Source organism: Anser anser (assembly GCF_964211835.1).
Source record: "Anser anser genome assembly, chromosome: 18".
NCBI lineage: Eukaryota > Metazoa > Chordata > Aves > Anseriformes > Anatidae > Anser > Anser anser.
The window spans coordinates 10,350,022-10,367,420 of record NC_139739.1 but is presented as its reverse complement, the minus strand read 5'-3'; the positions used below and the strand labels follow the sequence as shown (position 1 = coordinate 10,367,420).

At 43.5% G+C, this 17,399-nt stretch overlaps 1 protein-coding gene across 3 annotated transcripts in view; it reads right to left on the bottom strand.

Moving 5' to 3' along the window:
- Nucleotides 1–17,399, bottom strand: part of MED15 (mediator complex subunit 15) — a 36,614-nt gene that overhangs the window by 12,505 nt on the left and 6,710 nt on the right. For 2 of the 3 annotated variants that reach the window (XM_083803867.1, XM_083803869.1), the window contains exons 1-8: nt 17,188–17,397; nt 10,926–11,013; nt 9,672–9,723; nt 9,108–9,137; nt 7,708–7,923; nt 6,203–6,465; nt 5,040–5,411; nt 3,833–3,928 (exon numbers count right to left, since the gene is read on the bottom strand). In XM_083803867.1, the coding sequence (XP_083659993.1) occupies nt 3,833–3,928; nt 5,040–5,411; nt 6,203–6,465; nt 7,708–7,923; nt 9,108–9,137; nt 9,672–9,723; nt 10,926–11,013; nt 17,188–17,255 (1,185 nt within the window). In that variant the 5' untranslated portion in view covers nt 17,256–17,397. Of the gene's footprint in view, nt 1–3,832; nt 3,929–5,039; nt 5,412–6,202; nt 6,466–7,707; nt 7,924–9,107; nt 9,138–9,671; nt 9,724–10,925; nt 11,014–17,187; nt 17,398–17,399 lie in introns of those variants that run through there. The other variant, XM_083803868.1, reaches the window with a different exon arrangement.

Below are 17,399 nucleotides of genomic sequence, written 5' to 3'. Positions count from 1 at the left end.
TCAGCAAAAGAGCTTCTGTTTGATATTTTAAAGATCTACAGTAAAGTTCTCTGGACCGCTTTATTATTTTTTTTTCCCCAGCGTATACATCGCCAAGGAACCTACACAGGCTCTAACTAACCTAAGAGTTAAAAGAAGTCTCCTTTCAGTAAATGATTTGGGGCATTCTTGCTTAGTGTTCTGTGCAAATGGACTGAAGCAGCCAGCAACATGTCTCTAGAGAGTCAGAGAATGCATGTGCTCACAATTGTTAAAAATAAATTAAATACAACATAGCAAGACTGAAAACAGAAAGCAATAACTGATAAAGAAAATAAGTGTCAAATTCAGCACAACTGTTAGTTCACAACATCAGAGCAATGCAGTCACTTTCCATCCAGGCAAAGAGGGATGGTCAGAGACAGGATTTCAAAAGGAAAACAAATGAGAGCGCTTCAGACATCACACACACATGCACATGTACACACACAGCATGCAACAGCCACCACAAGCAAACACAACAACCCAGCACTGGCACAAAGCACAGGTGGATGCTACGAAGTGCAGTGAAGAGCTACTTTAACAACATGAGAGCTGGTGAAGCAACACAACCCTAACAAAAAAAAAGGAAATCGCCGGCAAAAAAATAAAAATAAAAATAAAAATAAATCCTTCCAGGCACAATCACCCCATCTCAGACCCTCGTGAATGCACATGGATCTCTGGAGCGTGTGAAATCCCAGGGATGTTACGGTGACTCACAAGTCCCATCTTGGTCCCATTTTTCATGCCACACCACCAAAGTGTGCAGATTTAGATCACTTCCTCCAAGGTCATGAAAATTTGAAGTATATTAACTGTCTGGCAAACCTGGACACCAGCGGGACAAATTCCGATTCAAAGGCTTTCAGCTGTTGTATCATAGCCAGATGAACGTGTGCACATGCACATAATTCTGAGTTTTATTCACATATTTTTGAAATGTGTGCTTTGGAAAGGAAGTGTATACATAAAACGACACCAATTCCACTCTCTTGATGAAAGTAATTTATTTTTCCCTTCTTCCAGCCTATTTACATTTATGAAACCAGTCACCCTTCAACAAAGCAGCAGGGAAGGCGGATTTTAAAGACTGCATCTGTTTTATGCAAAGCAATGCATCTACAAAGGAGTTCATCAGATAGTCTAAAAATGGAAGACAGCTAGAAGTGTTCAGGTACTTTTGAGAAACATTTAAACTGAAGGCAAATGCTTCTCCACAACTGAAATTGAGAAATCGATTTACAGAATTGAGAAATTTACTCAAAAAAAAAGCAATCAGAAGAATGGAGTATCTCTCCACTGTAAGATACAAACCTCATTATCCGATTAAAAAATGAAGTGCAATGTAAATATTAGAATCCTGAACCTGTAATTTTCTTGCATTTAAAATCCAAGGATTCAGAATTCCTTCAATATGCAGCTTCTGGTAGGAATATACACATACCACGACACTACCACTCCACTAAAGGCAGGCCAGCTCTGCTTTTCAAAGAGCAACAGCCAATTTGCATTCTGAGCACCTGAACGAATTGCAGAACAGTAATTTAAACATTATTAATACTTAACTCCAGTTGATTACAGAGTTTCTCCTGGTGCTCCAAGCACTTCTGTAGCACTCTGTGGTCACTAGGACACTATTTTGCTTATTTATCAGTTTCACCTGTGAGTTACATAGTTGTAAGGACTAGACATCCAAGCAGGATAACATTCACCTGTGTCTTTATGCCTTCAGAGAACTTCAAAACTTACATGTATCCATCTTTGAATTTAGGATTGCTTTTACTTTTATGTAGGAATGCTGAACAGAAAGTTTATGAAAAAGGAAAAACACAGGCACATCAACCCAAATTCCCAGACTGAAAGCCCCTAGAGACCAAGCTTAAGTTTAACAAGCAAGTATTAGGACAGGGTTTGTTTATAACAAAAGCTTCCCAAAACCAAATAAGGAAATCAAGACAGATTTATTAAAATAAAGTCTAGTGCTAGTGGAAAATGGACTAAATGCAAAGAGAAATCTACTCTCAAACTTCTTATAAATCAAAGAAAATGTAACCATGTTCTCAACGCCAAAGCTGCATTGTAATATTGTACACAACCATGAACTTAAAGCTAAACATTATATACAGAAAATTGTTATACAAGTATAAGAAACCAGTTTAATCATTGGACTTCACAGCATCAAGTGAATTTTAGTAGATTTACACTGTAACAGCACAAATGTAAATGTAAGTCTGTGCAGTTTTCTAAACTCCATGTACAATAGATAATGAGCAATCCCTGCTCATTATAAATAAAGTTGCAATGCAAAAAACAGCTGTCAACCATCTTATTACCCAAAACTTTTCAAATGCACTGTGCTGTTAAGCCAGTGGCGTATAAATTCCCTAAATGGGACAAGAATTAAGGTGACTATGTAAACAAAATCCATCTGTTTAGAGGTTGGAAAGAGCACCATTAAGTTAGTAAAAAGAAAAAAGAAGTCAAAGTCTCCTTTTAGGCAGCCTAAGTCCCTGTAGCTCTCACCTGGAAATTATTTAAGAAACAAAGAAAAGCTTTAATTTGCATTTCAAATGTAGAAGAATTCTACATTACTGCCAGCGATGCACCAACTGTACTTACCACTCCTCAGCTTTTACATCCTGTGTTACATTGTCTCAAGCAAAAGGACCAGAAACAGAACTTAGCCACCACCAAGTATGTAGGCCACATGAGAGTTAAGATGGTACAAGACACTACTCCTGATAGCGGTCTGGGAAATGAATGTTGAAGAACCAATTGTTATCCCTTTGTCCATGTAAAAACTTCTAATGGTCTTAGTGAATCTAAAGCATTTCTTGTGTGATGAAGGGGAAATGGTGTAATACCTGAAATGGCAGAGATCTTTCTGTATTGCCAGACATTAATCCTGGTCAACCTCTTTTTATCTATCTGCCTCAGTCTCTCCATATACAAAGTGGTGATAATTGTACTTACCCATGTCTGTAAAATGTCTCAGCATGAAAGACTACAGAGGCAAACCATGAAAAACTATTTCATATTCTTGTGGAAAATGGGATGAGAGGTTCAGCTCAAGACATCCCCAGTTTTTCTCCCCCGTGTCTCCTTCACACCAGACACACATCAAGGAACAATCACTAGGGCTACAAGTGTATTGCAGGTTAAGAACAGTGTATTAGACAATAAGCTTTCAACCAGCCTTTTTTTTTTTTCCAAACGTAACTCTGCACTTGTGACACGTGCCATTTTTTCTTGACAATTCACATCCAGAACAAGAGCATTCTAAATCTACAGCTCATTTCACTCAGAAAATGAATGAAAGATGAAAGGAATGAAAGGGGAGTGCTGAGAGATTTCACTATCTATATTGGTTTTTATGCTTGGTACATGGAGATGGAAGGTAGATCACATGTGAGTTAAGATAGCAGGCAAAGGTTCACAGCATGGAAATCAGTTGACAACAAAGCAGTCACCTAGGAAAGTGTAACAAAAAGAGAGGCGATACACTCCAGGAACCAACAGTCAAACTTGCAGTGTGACCACAGAAGGCCCTCTTACTGTTGTGAGTTTGTGTATCACTTCAGGCAACAATCTTACCTACTCAGGACAGATAGCATGCACAAAGAGGTTGTCCATGAAATCCTGCCTCTGAGTCCAGGCAAAGGGGAAGCAGAATAAAAGCCCATATCCCCTCTGTATAGGGATGACTGATCAGACCTCAACAGAAAGCCACCAGAGACCCATTTCCATGCTCGTCTTTAGCATGCACTTGCTACAGGCCTGTACCTAAGGACACTGCCTCCAGGGCTCTTACCTGCCCTGAAGCTCCCATCTGAGCAGCTTGAGCCTGAGCTGCTTGTACTGCTGCTGCTGCCTGCTGCTGCTGCTGCTGGACCAGCTGAGCTCTTACCTTGAGTATAAAAAGAACAAAGTAAACACGTGTACCTGATCAGCGTGTAACACTTCTCTTTCAATTGCTTTGACTATACTCATAAAAAGGGGCGTTTTGGAGACAAGACTATAAGATCAGCTTCACATATCCACCTCTAGAAGCGTTTCATGAACTTTCCTTAGAAAAGCAAGTTCCCATGCTTCTTAACATTTGGAACAGCCTTCTCAGACTGTGCACCCAAGATGTGATGACTTCCTGCAACTTCTCTGTACTGTAAGGTCCTCTTACAATACTAAATATTTCAGCTTTAAGGTAAACACAGTTAACTACATGTGATGTTTTCTCTCAAGCATAACATTTTAAATTTTAAACATATACTAATGATGAGCATTTCAAATGTCTATACATTCATTAGGACAAGTCAGAGGGATGTACATGACATCTAACTACTAGCTTAATTGGCAGGAGCACGTAGTGGATACTCCATCTATTCCGTGGAGGGTCAAGAATTTCTCAGTAGTGGCTGACACTCCACTACTCCCCCAGCAATGCTCAGAGAAAAGCAGGCTTCAGAATGACATCCGAGCTTTTTGCTCAACAGCACACAGCACTCATGACTAATGCGGCAGTTTGAAAAGCTGCAACATTAACAGGATGACTCAGCTTCTAAAATGAAGCAGTAACACGTTCACAGTAAAACCATCATCTTATCTACATTCTCTTCAAGTCAGGAAGTACTAGTATCTTAAATTTTGTCCAAAACCTCTAAACATGGCAGCAGAAGCAAAGCCAGTGTGCTAAAGAGCCAACACTGGCTCCAGCCACATGCACTAGGTACCTCAAAGCAACAAGCAAACGTTCAAGAACAACAAATCAAGGCAGTGATTTTTTTAGATTCATAAATGGTTTTCACACATTTATAGAATCCCGGTTCTTCGCTGATACTAAACCGTTCTCATCTGACAGGTCCAGATATAAACCTTTAAAACCACCATACTCAAACAACCTAACTATAGATCTCTTAATAAACTATGCATTTTTCTTACTTTGTTATTAGCAAAAGTCAAGGAAACTTTATTTCTTTAGAGGATCATAATGAACCAACAATGAAATGGTCACCAGCCCTTACCTGCATTGCTTTTAATTGCTGTGGTGTGAGAGTAACAGGCATAACCTGACCAGGAATTTGTCCCGAGATTGCCTGTGCCTGAGATACCATGGGCTGGGGCTGAGGCTGGGATTGTGGTGGAAGCTGAGACTGTTGTGCCTGAGCAACCTGTTGCTGCTGTTGCTGCTGCTGCTGCTGCTGTTGCTGCTGCTGCTGCATCTGTTGAATCTGCTGTTGCATTACTTGTTGAGGTGGCTGCTGCGGTAGCTGCTGCTGTGGGATTTGTTGCTGTTGTTGCTGCTGCTGCTGTTGTGCCTGCATAGCCTGTGCTGCCTGCAGCTGCTGCATTTGGGCAATTCGCTGTAGTTGCTGTTGCTGCTGTTGCTGTTGCATCTGAAAAGCAGGAAAAGCCAGGATGCTAAAGCTTCCAGCAATGCAATGGCAGCCTTATTTTTATAGCGTAGATCAAAAGCAAACTGAATCCTGATATAACAGGCTGAGTTTTCAAGCCTGTATAGAAAGCCCAGACCTCTTATCAACTCACTCTCCAGATATCTCAACTCCACATAGTGCGCGTCCTGTGGTTTCACTATTCCAAGCTTTTCTCACTATGCTAAAATAGTTTTCAAAGGCAAAGATGAAGTCCATCACTTTTTCTTTTACAAAGGGGCTCAGAATCACTTCTTAAATGTAATCAGCCTGCATCAGCACTGCCATTTACCAGAAATGCACAAGAGCATGACAGCTGAAGTTTCCTCTTCTGCTCTTATGCCTAAGGATGATGCATGTAAGTGCTCAGTACACATTTTTTAAAAGTACCAATCTGTAATTCACACAATGACAAAATAACCACTGTTTCTAGAACAATACAGTGCTTTTAGTTCTTTACCACACCCCCGTTCTTGTCAGGATGAAACAATGTCCTGATGTTTATAAAGAGAAAAAGGTTTTTGGTTCTCTATTGCTATGGCAGAAGAAAGCAACCAAAAACCTGCACTGTTAAACCTTCCTTCTGGGTTGTAATGTAATGTTGCCAGTCTAAACTGAAGTTCTATCCCAAAGTGGAAGTGTATTAATAACGGGAAGAGCTGATACTCAGTACTTCCATGCAAGCCAAATCTCACTTGACAAGTAACTGATCACAGATCACCTCAATTGCCATTGTAATTCTTGTTTGTCATCACCTGCTGTTGGTTTTGCTGCTGCTGCATCTGCAGTTTCAGCATGTGCTGCTGCTGCTGCTGGACGGCTTGCAACTGCTGCTGTTGCTGCTGTTGCTGTTGGGCTGCTGCAGCTGCTGCTGCCTGCTGCTGCTGGACCTGAAATTGTTGTTGCATGGCTGACTGCTGGGCCTGGAACTGCTGCTGCTGTAAAGCCACCTGTTGCTGCTGGAATTGCTGCTGCTGCTGCTGTTGCTGCTGAGCTATCTGCTGAAGCTGAAGTTGGGCTAAAAAGAAGGGAAGCTACGCTTAAAACGTGAAAGCCAAACAGTACAAGAGACAGTTACACAGTATTACTCCACAATAATTGAAGATAATCACTAAAGTATAAAATACCCATCACTAACAGCATATACTTTTGCATCCTCAAAGGGAGCAGGTACATTAACAGAATTGATGACACTGCCTACTATCTCTACAGCCCCCTGCCTGTATTTAGTCAGCAACCAAACTAAAAATGTAAAAATGTGCAGAAATTGTATGGCTCCGTGGCCACCTGGAAGACCACAACAGGATCACACCTTAGTCTCCACAGAATTCTCTAAGAAATAGAAGCTATTGAAGAAAACATTGCTAGTTGGTCGAGGGAAGTGATTGTCCCGCTCTACTCTGCGCTGGTGCGGCCTCACCTCGAGTACTGTGTGCAGTTCTGGGCACCACAGTTCAAAAAGGACATTAGACTGATGGAGAGTGTCCAGAGGAGGGTGACGAAGATGGTGAAGGGCCTAGAGGGGAAGACATATGAGGAGCGACTGAGGTCACTTGGCCTGTTCAGCCTGGAGAAGAGGAGGCTGAAGGGGTACCTCATCGCAGTCTACAACTTCCTCGCGAGGGGGAGTGGAGAGGCAGATGACCTATTCTCCGTTATCACCAGTGACAGGACCCGCGGCAACGGTATTAAGCTGAGGCAGGGGAAGTTTAGGCTAGACATCAGGAAGAGGTTCTTCACCGAAAGGGTGGTTGCACACTGGAACAGGCTCCCCAGTGAAGTAGTCACTGCACCAAGCCTGTCTGAATTTAAGAAGAGATTGGACTGTGCACTTAGTCACATGGTCTAAACTTTTGGGCAGACCTGTGCGGTGCCAGGAGTTGGACTTGATGATCCTTATGGGTCCCTTCCAACTCGGGATATTCTATGGTTCTATGAAAACATATGCAGAGAGGCCACCAGCAGGAAGCATAACAGCCATAGAAAGTATACATGGGTTTCACAGAACAAAGTTCTGAAGTTGACATCTTGGAGGATGGGAGAAGCATTTGCTCGTAGAAGAGAGGGTGTTCCTCTCTATGCTAAGGAAGACATTTATCCCAGTAAGTAGCAGTGTCTGAAATCAACTTTTCCAACAGTTCCCTCAGCTGATTTAGCCAGCAGTATGAAATTCTTTCAGTACCCTCTCCTTGTGGAAAAGAGCTATTTACTGAAAGACTGATCCAGCTGTTTCAGTGATTGAAACAAACCAAACACTTACTCTGCTGAGTAGCTGTAGAGACACCAGGCATACCGTGAGGGGCCATTCCCGAGGTCCCAGGAGGCTGCTGCTGCCCTGGGAGACTCATCTGTTGTCCCATTGGGCCAAGGCCACCCATCCCAGCCATTGGTGCTCCTTGAGCTCGGGAAGCCATGCCCATTCCAGGTGCCCCTGCTGGGGGACCCCCAGTCAGATTCTGGAGGGCATTCATGGGATCTACAAAGGAAACAGTAAACATTATGTAGCCAGCCATCCAATTGCCTCCCCAAAATCTTCTGCTTTCCAGAATCCACTCTCTGATCTGCTGGCTTCAGACCACAACTAGATTCAAACCCTTAGAACCTAACGCTCACTGCTCTACCTGCAAGACCACAAGAAGCTTCTGGCAGGTCTCTGCCTCTCTGTAAACAGAGTGAAGATTATTTAAAGTGCTTCAGATTTGTAAAGTTGCAAATAGATTCTAAATATATCAGACAAAAGGAACTCATTAGCCACCTCTGAATTTATATGCAAGTCAAAACAGGCTGCCAACAAAACTCCATGCAGCTATACCACTTGTAACCTCGAAAAAAGCACACGAAGAACAGAGTTCCCACTGTGGATTCTATTGGCCTCTTCCTCCTGAGGAGGAGCAGTGCTCAAACCAGAGGAAGTCCTTTGCAATGCAGTTTCCCACCATAACATCATGTTTTTATACAGAGGATAAATTCAGTGCTTTTAAAGAGAATTTTCACAATCTCAATCCCGGGCATATAGAAAAGTGAAGTCAAAGAAGGAATGGCAATTCAGAAGGACAAAACTGAACATACGGTACAGAATGCAACACCTCCTCTTCCTTAAGAATACTTACACTGTTTTTAACTGTCTAGGTGGGATGTTAATCAATCCCAATGATGTACTCATTTTCATCATCATCACTAGGAACATCGTACTAATTTCCTAGTGTAACTGCTTTAAGAATTAGCACAGAGGCAGAAGACATGATCAGATCTAACTAATTAAATGGCAGAGTGGTGCGCACATCCCACAGACAAAATGATTGCCTCTAATGCAACACAGTGAGGAACCCAGAGTTGATGACAGGGAGAAACCTGGATGCCCAGCAGGAGGTTATTTTCAATCGCTCTTGTTCTTCCAAGAATCTCAGTGTTGTGGGCTAACGGGAGTACAAACAGGCAAACAAACAAGTCTCCTGGGCTGCATCCAAAGCACCATCTAGGCCTGTCACCCCTCATCACTGAACAACTCACAAGACTACTGTGCAGCCTTTCCTTTCCTCCACCAATAAGTAATATTGCAGCTAGGAAATCCACAGCCTTCTTAGTACACCACAGCCCTGGTTTTTGAGCTGTTCTAGTCAGAAAGGAAGGAAATAAATAAATAATAAAAAGACCTCTTACCACTGACTGAGGCTTGAGATTTCTTATTGTCTGCAAAAGAACACCACATTAATTACCTTTGTTAATATCATCACACGGATTTGACATTTCAAATACACTCTCCAAGAAATACAGCCACATAGTAATTTTAAAAAAAATAAAAATCACTGTCTACTGTAGTTAGATCTCCAAACAATTTATCCAGACCCATAATCCCAGACAGCTGTATCATAGCTGTTACAACCGGAGTGGAAAAAGGTATTTTTATCTTTGTAATCAGATAAAACACTTTAAATAACCCAATTTTGTACTCAGAACACTACAAAAACAGTGAAAATAAGGCACAAATACAGGAAAAAATTGGAAGGTGCAGAATTAGTAACATTAAATAATTTCTCACTCAAAGACTCTTCAATTGTAGATGGATGTTGTAAAAGAAACAATATTTAGAAGTTAAGCATGTATATTACTGGGCAAAGTTTTGGAGCAACTTGTGAGGAGTCACATGCAGAACCACACATACAAGCCAGAAGATTTACTTTTATTCCCCCCCAATGAGCAGTCACTGGGATAAAAATTACTTACGGATATCTCGAAAATGGATAATAAGTCTGGCCACAAGAGAAAGATATTCCTCCTAAAGGTAAAAAACAGTGTTTCAGCACAGGAAATAAAAACAGAGCAACCATGACTTTCTGGTCCTTCAGTATTCTTCCTCAATGTACCAGATTTTACTTTGGTCCTTGTAAGTGAACTAAAAGCTCACAGGCCTTGTAGTCTGTTCATGAACTAAGTGGGAATGTTTTTTTACCAGAAGGTCAGTGTGGTTGATGGTCCAAGAAGCCAAACGCCCACAAAATTCACTGGAAAGAACCTCTGTGACAGTCATACTAACAGTAACATAGTGTGTACACCTGATTATATACCAATATATCCATTTTCCATTTCTCATCCATTCTAGTTCTTTCCTTAAGGATCAGAATTTCCTATTGGGTACGTTGACTCACTTCAGTCCTTTAACTAGGTCATATTCATACTACAAGAACTTTTTTATGCTAAGTTATTATTATTAAACATATTAACTTAATTGTTTTTAAGACTTACACCTGGTAGAAGTGCCAGAAGTGAAAGGACAAACAGTCTTTGCAGCAATTAATTAATGTGCATCATAACGCACGAGAGAATCTGCCACAGTGCTGAGATAGTCTCCCTGCTCCTATAAGTACCCACTCACCAGTGAGAATGCCCTCAGCAGGCATAAATAAGCTTTATAAAACTTTCACCAAGTTCCATCTCAAACGTGTCTTGTCTGTAGACAGCAATAGCATCCAATTTCTTATAACACAAGCCCAGGAAAGAAGCTTATACATTTGAGTAGTGTCTAGAATTGTACACAATAACCAGACTTTCACAGAGACCACAGAAATTTCCTGTGTCTTACTCCTAACACAGCCTTTTTATTGATATCTCAGTCTCTCCTGATCACTAAACTGGTTAGATGGACTACATCTACACTGTAGATAAAGCGAACTCTATGCAATTCACTACATACAAGTCTTTAGATAAGACTTAATGAAGCACAGTCCCACATATGCATTAAATGCTGCAGTATCAGCAAAGCTCTCTTGGCCTGAAGTCCAGTCTGCTGCACGTATTGGACACAGAACACTTCATTTCCCCTCAGGGTAAAAGGAACACACACAAATCCAAAATCTTGCATAACTAGGTACTCTAAGCAGAGACTGACAGCTAACCACACACATTGGGTGTGCTATTTCTGTGGATGGTTTACAAGTTTCTGACATCCCAATAACTTCAGGAAACAAACAGATACTTTACCCTTGTTTTGGCCTTCATAAACACGTGGCTCTCCATCTCTTTGCTGGACTTATTATGGGCAACACCAGCCTTCCTCATAGCTTCATCACTGAAAAAGAAAAAAAACAATGCTGTGCATTAACTGAGGACATCAGAAAATACTTTCTGTAGTTAGAAATGTTTGTGTAACAGCTTTTTACCCCTCTCTTATTGATAAATCCATTTATAGATTAAAAAACAAAAAACATATTACTTAGAATTGCTGCTCTTTAAAGTTTCTTCAAATAACTGAGGAAAAAAGTCAATTTTTGTTGCCTTTTAGAAATTAGTTCTTTGCAGATATTCAAGAATAATGGCTAAGCAAGCCATTACTTTGCTGCTTGAAGTGTTAGTCTGACAAAATACTAGGACCTGTTGATTTGAGGAACGCTGAATGACTGGATTAATGTAATCCATGTTCAATGAACTACAGGCTCAAGCCTGCATAGTGCCAAGCATATCCAAAAGAATCCTCTAAACATAAGGTGGAATAATAAAAATAGCTTGGTAAAACAAACGCCTTTAGGCAATGAGCAGTAGATAAGAAGAAGGCCCTACTGATGGACAGTTGATAACAAAAACCTTTTTTTACCCCCTTATTGTTCTTTTCTATTTACTAATGAGAACTACAGGGCCATCACACCTCTAGTAAACTGGAACTAGATCTAACCTCTGGATGAGAAATTGAAAGCATGAGATGAAAAGGAAATAAACCCCACATGCAAAAACACTCTGCTAAAGAAATTGGTAGGGAAAAAGGAGCATTCACAGACTCGGAACGGTTTGGGTTGGAAGGGACCTTAAAGACCATCTAGTATCAAACCCCTGCCATGGGCAGGGCACCTCCCACCACACCAGATGTCCCAAAGCCCCGTCCAGCCTGGCCTTGGGCACTTCAGGGATGGGGCAGCCACAGCTTCTCTGGGCTGCCTGTGGCAGTGCCTCACTGCCCTCAGAGTAAAGAATTTCTTCCTTATATCTAACCTAAACCTCCCCTTTTTTAGTTTAAAGCCGTTACTCCTGTCCTATCAGCACACCCCCTGACACGGAGTCCCTCCCCAGCTTTTCTGCAGTCCCCCTTAGGTACTGGAAAGACGCAGTGGGGTCTGCTTTTGGTGCAGCCCAGGGTACGAGTGGCTTTCTGGGCTGCAGGTGCCTATTGCTGGCTCACGTTGAGCTTCTCATCAACTAACGCCCCCAGGTCCTTCTCCTCAGGGCAGCTCTCATTCCGTTCTCCACTCAGCCTGGATTTGTGCTTGGGATTGCCCCAGCCCAGGTGCAGGACCTTGCACTTGGCCTTGTTGAACTCCTTGAGGCTCAGGCCCAGCTCTCCAGCCTGCCCTGGTCCCTCTGGATGGCATCCCTTCCCTCCAGCGTGTATCCTCAGCACATCGAAAACCAAGCAATTCCACTGTCACATAAGCACTGAGACAAAAACATCTTAAATCAAGGACTCAGACAGGAGAGCAGCCCTATTCAAATCTGCTGGGCATTCTCTTCTTGGAAACGTTTCACTTCATTGCAAAACCTGTTCTGTTTTACAACAGCCTAGCAGCTGCTGCCTGCATTCCACAAGCAAGTTACCAGGAAATACTTTCACCTTTTAATTACCATCTCAGCAACCCATTTCTCAGTACCTGCTGTTGAATGAGAAACTACCCTACCATAAATGCATCTTAGGGTTGGGATCCCTGGAAGCTTCATGCAGCCTGACGGGGAACTGCTGCTTTCTGCCCCCTTGAGTTCTGACCACCTCCCTTACGAGCACGAGTGGTGCTTGTGTGAGCAGTGAGCTAGTCCAGCATCCTGAAATAACTCAGTATCCCCCTCAAGACAGGCAAGAAGCGCAGATGCAGCAGACTTAGGCGAAGGAGGTGAAGCTGTCCCAGCTCGCACCCTTACCTTGCAAAGCTGTAGCCTAGTAGCATATAGCTCACCTGGCGTAACTTGCAAAGAAACAGGGAGCGCAGCACAGCCACCTGCATGTCTCCCTCGTGGTAACCTGCTCATGTGGCCTAACAGACACTAAAAATGCTGATTACACAGGAAGGTTATTTAAAATGAAGCAGAATCTGAACATAACAAATAAATATTCTTTCATATGCAAGCAAGCCTTAAAGCGAGCTCCTCATGAAAGAGCTGTGCTGCAGAGGAAGAAATGCATCCAGTTCTTCACCTCCCTCTTTCCAATACTTTCTCTTTCAGAAAAGCTGCCTCTAAACCCACGCTACTCTCTGAATCTTCCTTACCGCCTTAGTCCCACAGTACAATGATAATGCCTCTCATTTCAAGGCCACCAAGAACTGAGCAGGCAGAAAGACAAGCTGATGCAGATGCAAACAAAGGACATAACATGCAGCTAATACTAGAGTGGCTGATACAGAGACTGTGATCAATGTCGTAACAGGAACTTTGAAAAAAAGCCACAGCAAATTATTTATTCTATGTCGCTACCATTTTCTTTTGATGCTGCCTAGCACTCCATGCCGTATCTCTTAGTATTCCACAAGTTCAGCTGTGTGTAGTTTCTTCTTCCTCATCTGTTTCTTTGTCCCCATATTTATCTTCAACCGGCACAAAAATACTTAAGGTAAAAGGCTGGGAAAGTCACTAGAAAGAAGACAGCTTTACACTGAGTCAAGTGTACCAAACAACGCATCGCATCCTTCCAGAAATGAAAGTCAACAGAACTTTGAAAACCAGATGTACCAGCCAATTCAGCCTTCATCTGCCTCACAAGCACTTGCTAAACACGTAAGATGTGTACTAAAGCTCTGCCTCTTTCTATTCGTGCACAACACTCAAAACTGATGCCATGAAGCATCCAGCACCACTACCAGCTTCAGGAATCCCCCCTCCCTTTCCAAGAAGTTTGTTTCCAGCCCTACAACTGCAACCTCTCACTCAGGCCAACTGGTCTAGCAAAAAAATCTTGCAAAACACGTTCTCCTTCACCACTCTACCAGCTCTCCTCTCCTTCACACCAGGACTGCACCAGGACTTCCAATGAAACAAAAGGGCAATGAGTTCTAGGACCAGCCCCACATTACCACCACCAGATGCTGGCTCATAAAAAAGACCGGCCACTCAAAACAAATTTTTCTTGCTTAAAACAACAACAGGAAGAGAAATAAAAGCATGCTGCTAAGCCATTAACCACAGCCATCCACATCACAAGCTTCAAAAACCTCCAGATAAACACCACCAAATGCATTAAACGTTAATTACTTGATCTTGGGCACACAACAGTGCCCCACACAACGTTCCTGTTAGTTCCAGGTTGGACATAGCACGATTAATGACAACCCTCGCTGCAAGAAAGCCCACGCGACAACAGTGGCCAGCAGAAAACCCAAACCAGGAGACCCCAGATATCTCGGAACAGCCTCAGCCCCACACAACACCGCCTTCAGCCACAGAGAAAGCAAAGGACAATCCAGCCCCTGTAAGGCCTTCTCTTAGCATTATCTTTCTTTCCAGCTCTGCAGTGAGGAAAATCTCCGTCCTGCCACACAGAACCACCCCCTCAGAGCTTCAAAGGCATAGAAAACCCTCCCGCAGGAGTGATTCCTTCAGAAGCCTCCCCGCCAGGTTACGCCAGTGCAACTGTTTGTGTGGCTGTGCAATCAGCAGTGCTGAAGAACTACCCAGCTTAAGAATAAACACTTTTCCTGAGTTATTTTTAACTTCAACAAATTTCTCCTTCAGGTTCATTGCATGGCAACCCAAACACTTGCACTACAGAGGCAGAAGCTTCTTGGTTCACAGCTGTGTCAAAATGGGCATTTATAAAACAAACTCCTCCCTTTCTGTAGTACTAGGACAGGAGGAACATCCGTCTTTTTGGCCTTTCCCCCCCCCCCCAGAATCTCATCAGACAGCCCAGACTGGAATATAAAACTAAGGCTGCTTTATGAACTGATTTTGTTTGCATTGCTGCTCTCTATGAAATATGTCACAATCTCCCCCCACACACACACACACACTCGAGGAACTCGAGCTGATCCACTCGCCTCCTGCCTGCTCGTTCTGACGCCCACCTCTGCCTCCTTTCCTGTGCTCTCCACCTCCCCATCCTTACTTATGCTCACGCATGCTCTTTCTTCTCATCTAGCTGAATCGTTAGCTAAAACCTGCTTGATCTGAATTGTGAATATATACATCAAAACCAGGCAGAAAGCTGAACACCACTTTTATGGACCATCACGCAGCTGAAGTTACCCCCCTGTTCTACACGATTCCCTTTTACCCCAGGCTAGAAGCAGCTCGGCGCAGGAACTGTGCGCAACTAGGCACTGAGGTTACCACCACGCAACCCACCTCAGGCTTGTCCTTCAGGCAACACCACCGTTTAAAAGCATATTAAGGAAAAGCATTTAGAGAGAGACTCCCAAGGCACCAGTACGTGCCTGTTCGCTGTAAGGGCCGGAATAAAAGGGTGCCTTGAAAGTGCAAATATTCATACTCCTGCATCATTGCTCTCTTGGAACAATGTGGGAGGAACCAAAGCTGCTCCCTGGCCTCAGTCATCTGAGCTCTGGCAGTCCTGGGTCTCGCAACCACGTGAGTCCTGCTGGGGCCTGCAGTTAGGCAAGGACCCAGTGCTGAGCGGAGCTTCCGAGGCCCTCAAGTGCAGCAGTCTCTGAAGTGGTGATCCAACTATACACAGACACGTTCACTAAGATACCTACTGCACACGGTATCCATGAAATGTTTATCCAGATAATATCACTATGTAAAAAAAAAAAATCTTGAAATTCAGGGACCTATCTATTATAAACTCTACTTCCGGCTAGCCTTCCTTTATTCCAAGCGCCAACATGAAACCAAGTCATCTGCTAATATCTAGTACACACTAATACACTTAAAAAAAAAAAATAATCCACTGCAGTCATTGCACACTCATCCCAGTACCAAGTATGCTTGCTCTTTGAATAAGACAGTGAATGGAAACATCTGTAAGATACCACAAAGCAGGATGGAGTGCAAGTAAGAAACATCACCCACAGAAAACAATCCTGGGGAAGGAGGGAGGAAAGACTGTCAATACGTTGATAACAAAAAGCGCACAGATAAAAAATACAGCTATGCACATATGCAAGACTAAACAGAAGAAATTTTAATTCTTTCTTGCAAGAATTAGAAGTGTGAGATAGTTGACATCTCTTTATATGCCATCAACCTTTAAAAAAAATTACTACTGACCTGTTCAGTATTTATCTCTTACTTATACGCTTCCCCCGAAACATTTGTCATTGTTGTTTGCTGCTCACAGAAAGACAGCGACTGCTTGCAGAGCAAATGCACAAACAACAAAAGGTTACTGCACTGAGCTCTGTTTCAGCTGACTCAGATTTATTTCCTTGGAGTTACACAGCATCAGAGGGTAGTTTGGGGGGCTTTGCTTTGATGAAGAAATAGAAAAGGAGAGGAAAATGCAACAGATTAATCCGACAAGAGATGCCGCAGAGAGTTTAGACAGCAAAACATCAGCTCTGACACCAAAGCAGCTTGCACAGCTTTGACAAACACTCACGATCCTATTTCTTTCGTGAATACCCTAACATTTTAATTCCGAAACATCACCATGAGGGAAGCCCACAGCTAGGCACTAAAACCACATGCAATCAGCACATTCTTCATGTATTGCAAAGAAACGGGTTGTTTTAAATGCTGATTCTCATAAGCAACAAAGCATGATCAAGCCTTTCAAGCACCCAGAAATAAAGATTTTAACATTGCTTCAGAAGCACGGAGCAGTGCTTCCAGCCCTACAGTAAGCACCCTCTGTAGGGTGAAAGAGCCTCCCTGTCACAGAGAAAGCACGGAGAGCTGCAAAGTGACTCGAGTAAAGCGATCGTTTCACAGAGGATGACCGAGAAAGCAACAGGCTGAACTTTATTGCTTTTAAACGACCTTTACGCTATCACGTAGATACCGACTACGATAGTTGTTCTAGACCTACAAAAGCACGGTGACTAACGAATTCAGTCACTGACACTTCCATTTCGCTACAGAAGCCAGACGTAAGGTTATAACGGGGGGTTCACAGAACCGAACGCGGCAGCCCTGCGGGCGCTGCAGGATAAAAAGCTCAGGAGCAGCGGCTGTGGGGCAGGCCGGGGAGCCGGCACCGGGGCCGGGGGGAACCGGGGGGGGCCGGGCCGGGGAAGCCGCGGCCGCAGGACGGGGGAGCTCCGGGAGCGGCGGCCCCGCGGCCTACCGGCGGCCGGCCCGCACTCACATCTGGCTGACGAGCTTCTGGCGGAAGTTGGTGCTGCGCCAGTCGGTCTCGGGCCCGGTCACGTCCATCCCCGCCGCCGCTCCCCCTCAGCCGCCGCCGCCGCTCCGCCACACGCCAGGCCCGGAAGCGGCTCTCCCCCCGCTTCCGGCGCGCTGAGGGCTGTAGGGAAATGAAGTCCCGGCGCGAGTCTCGCGAGAACGGCCGCCGCACGG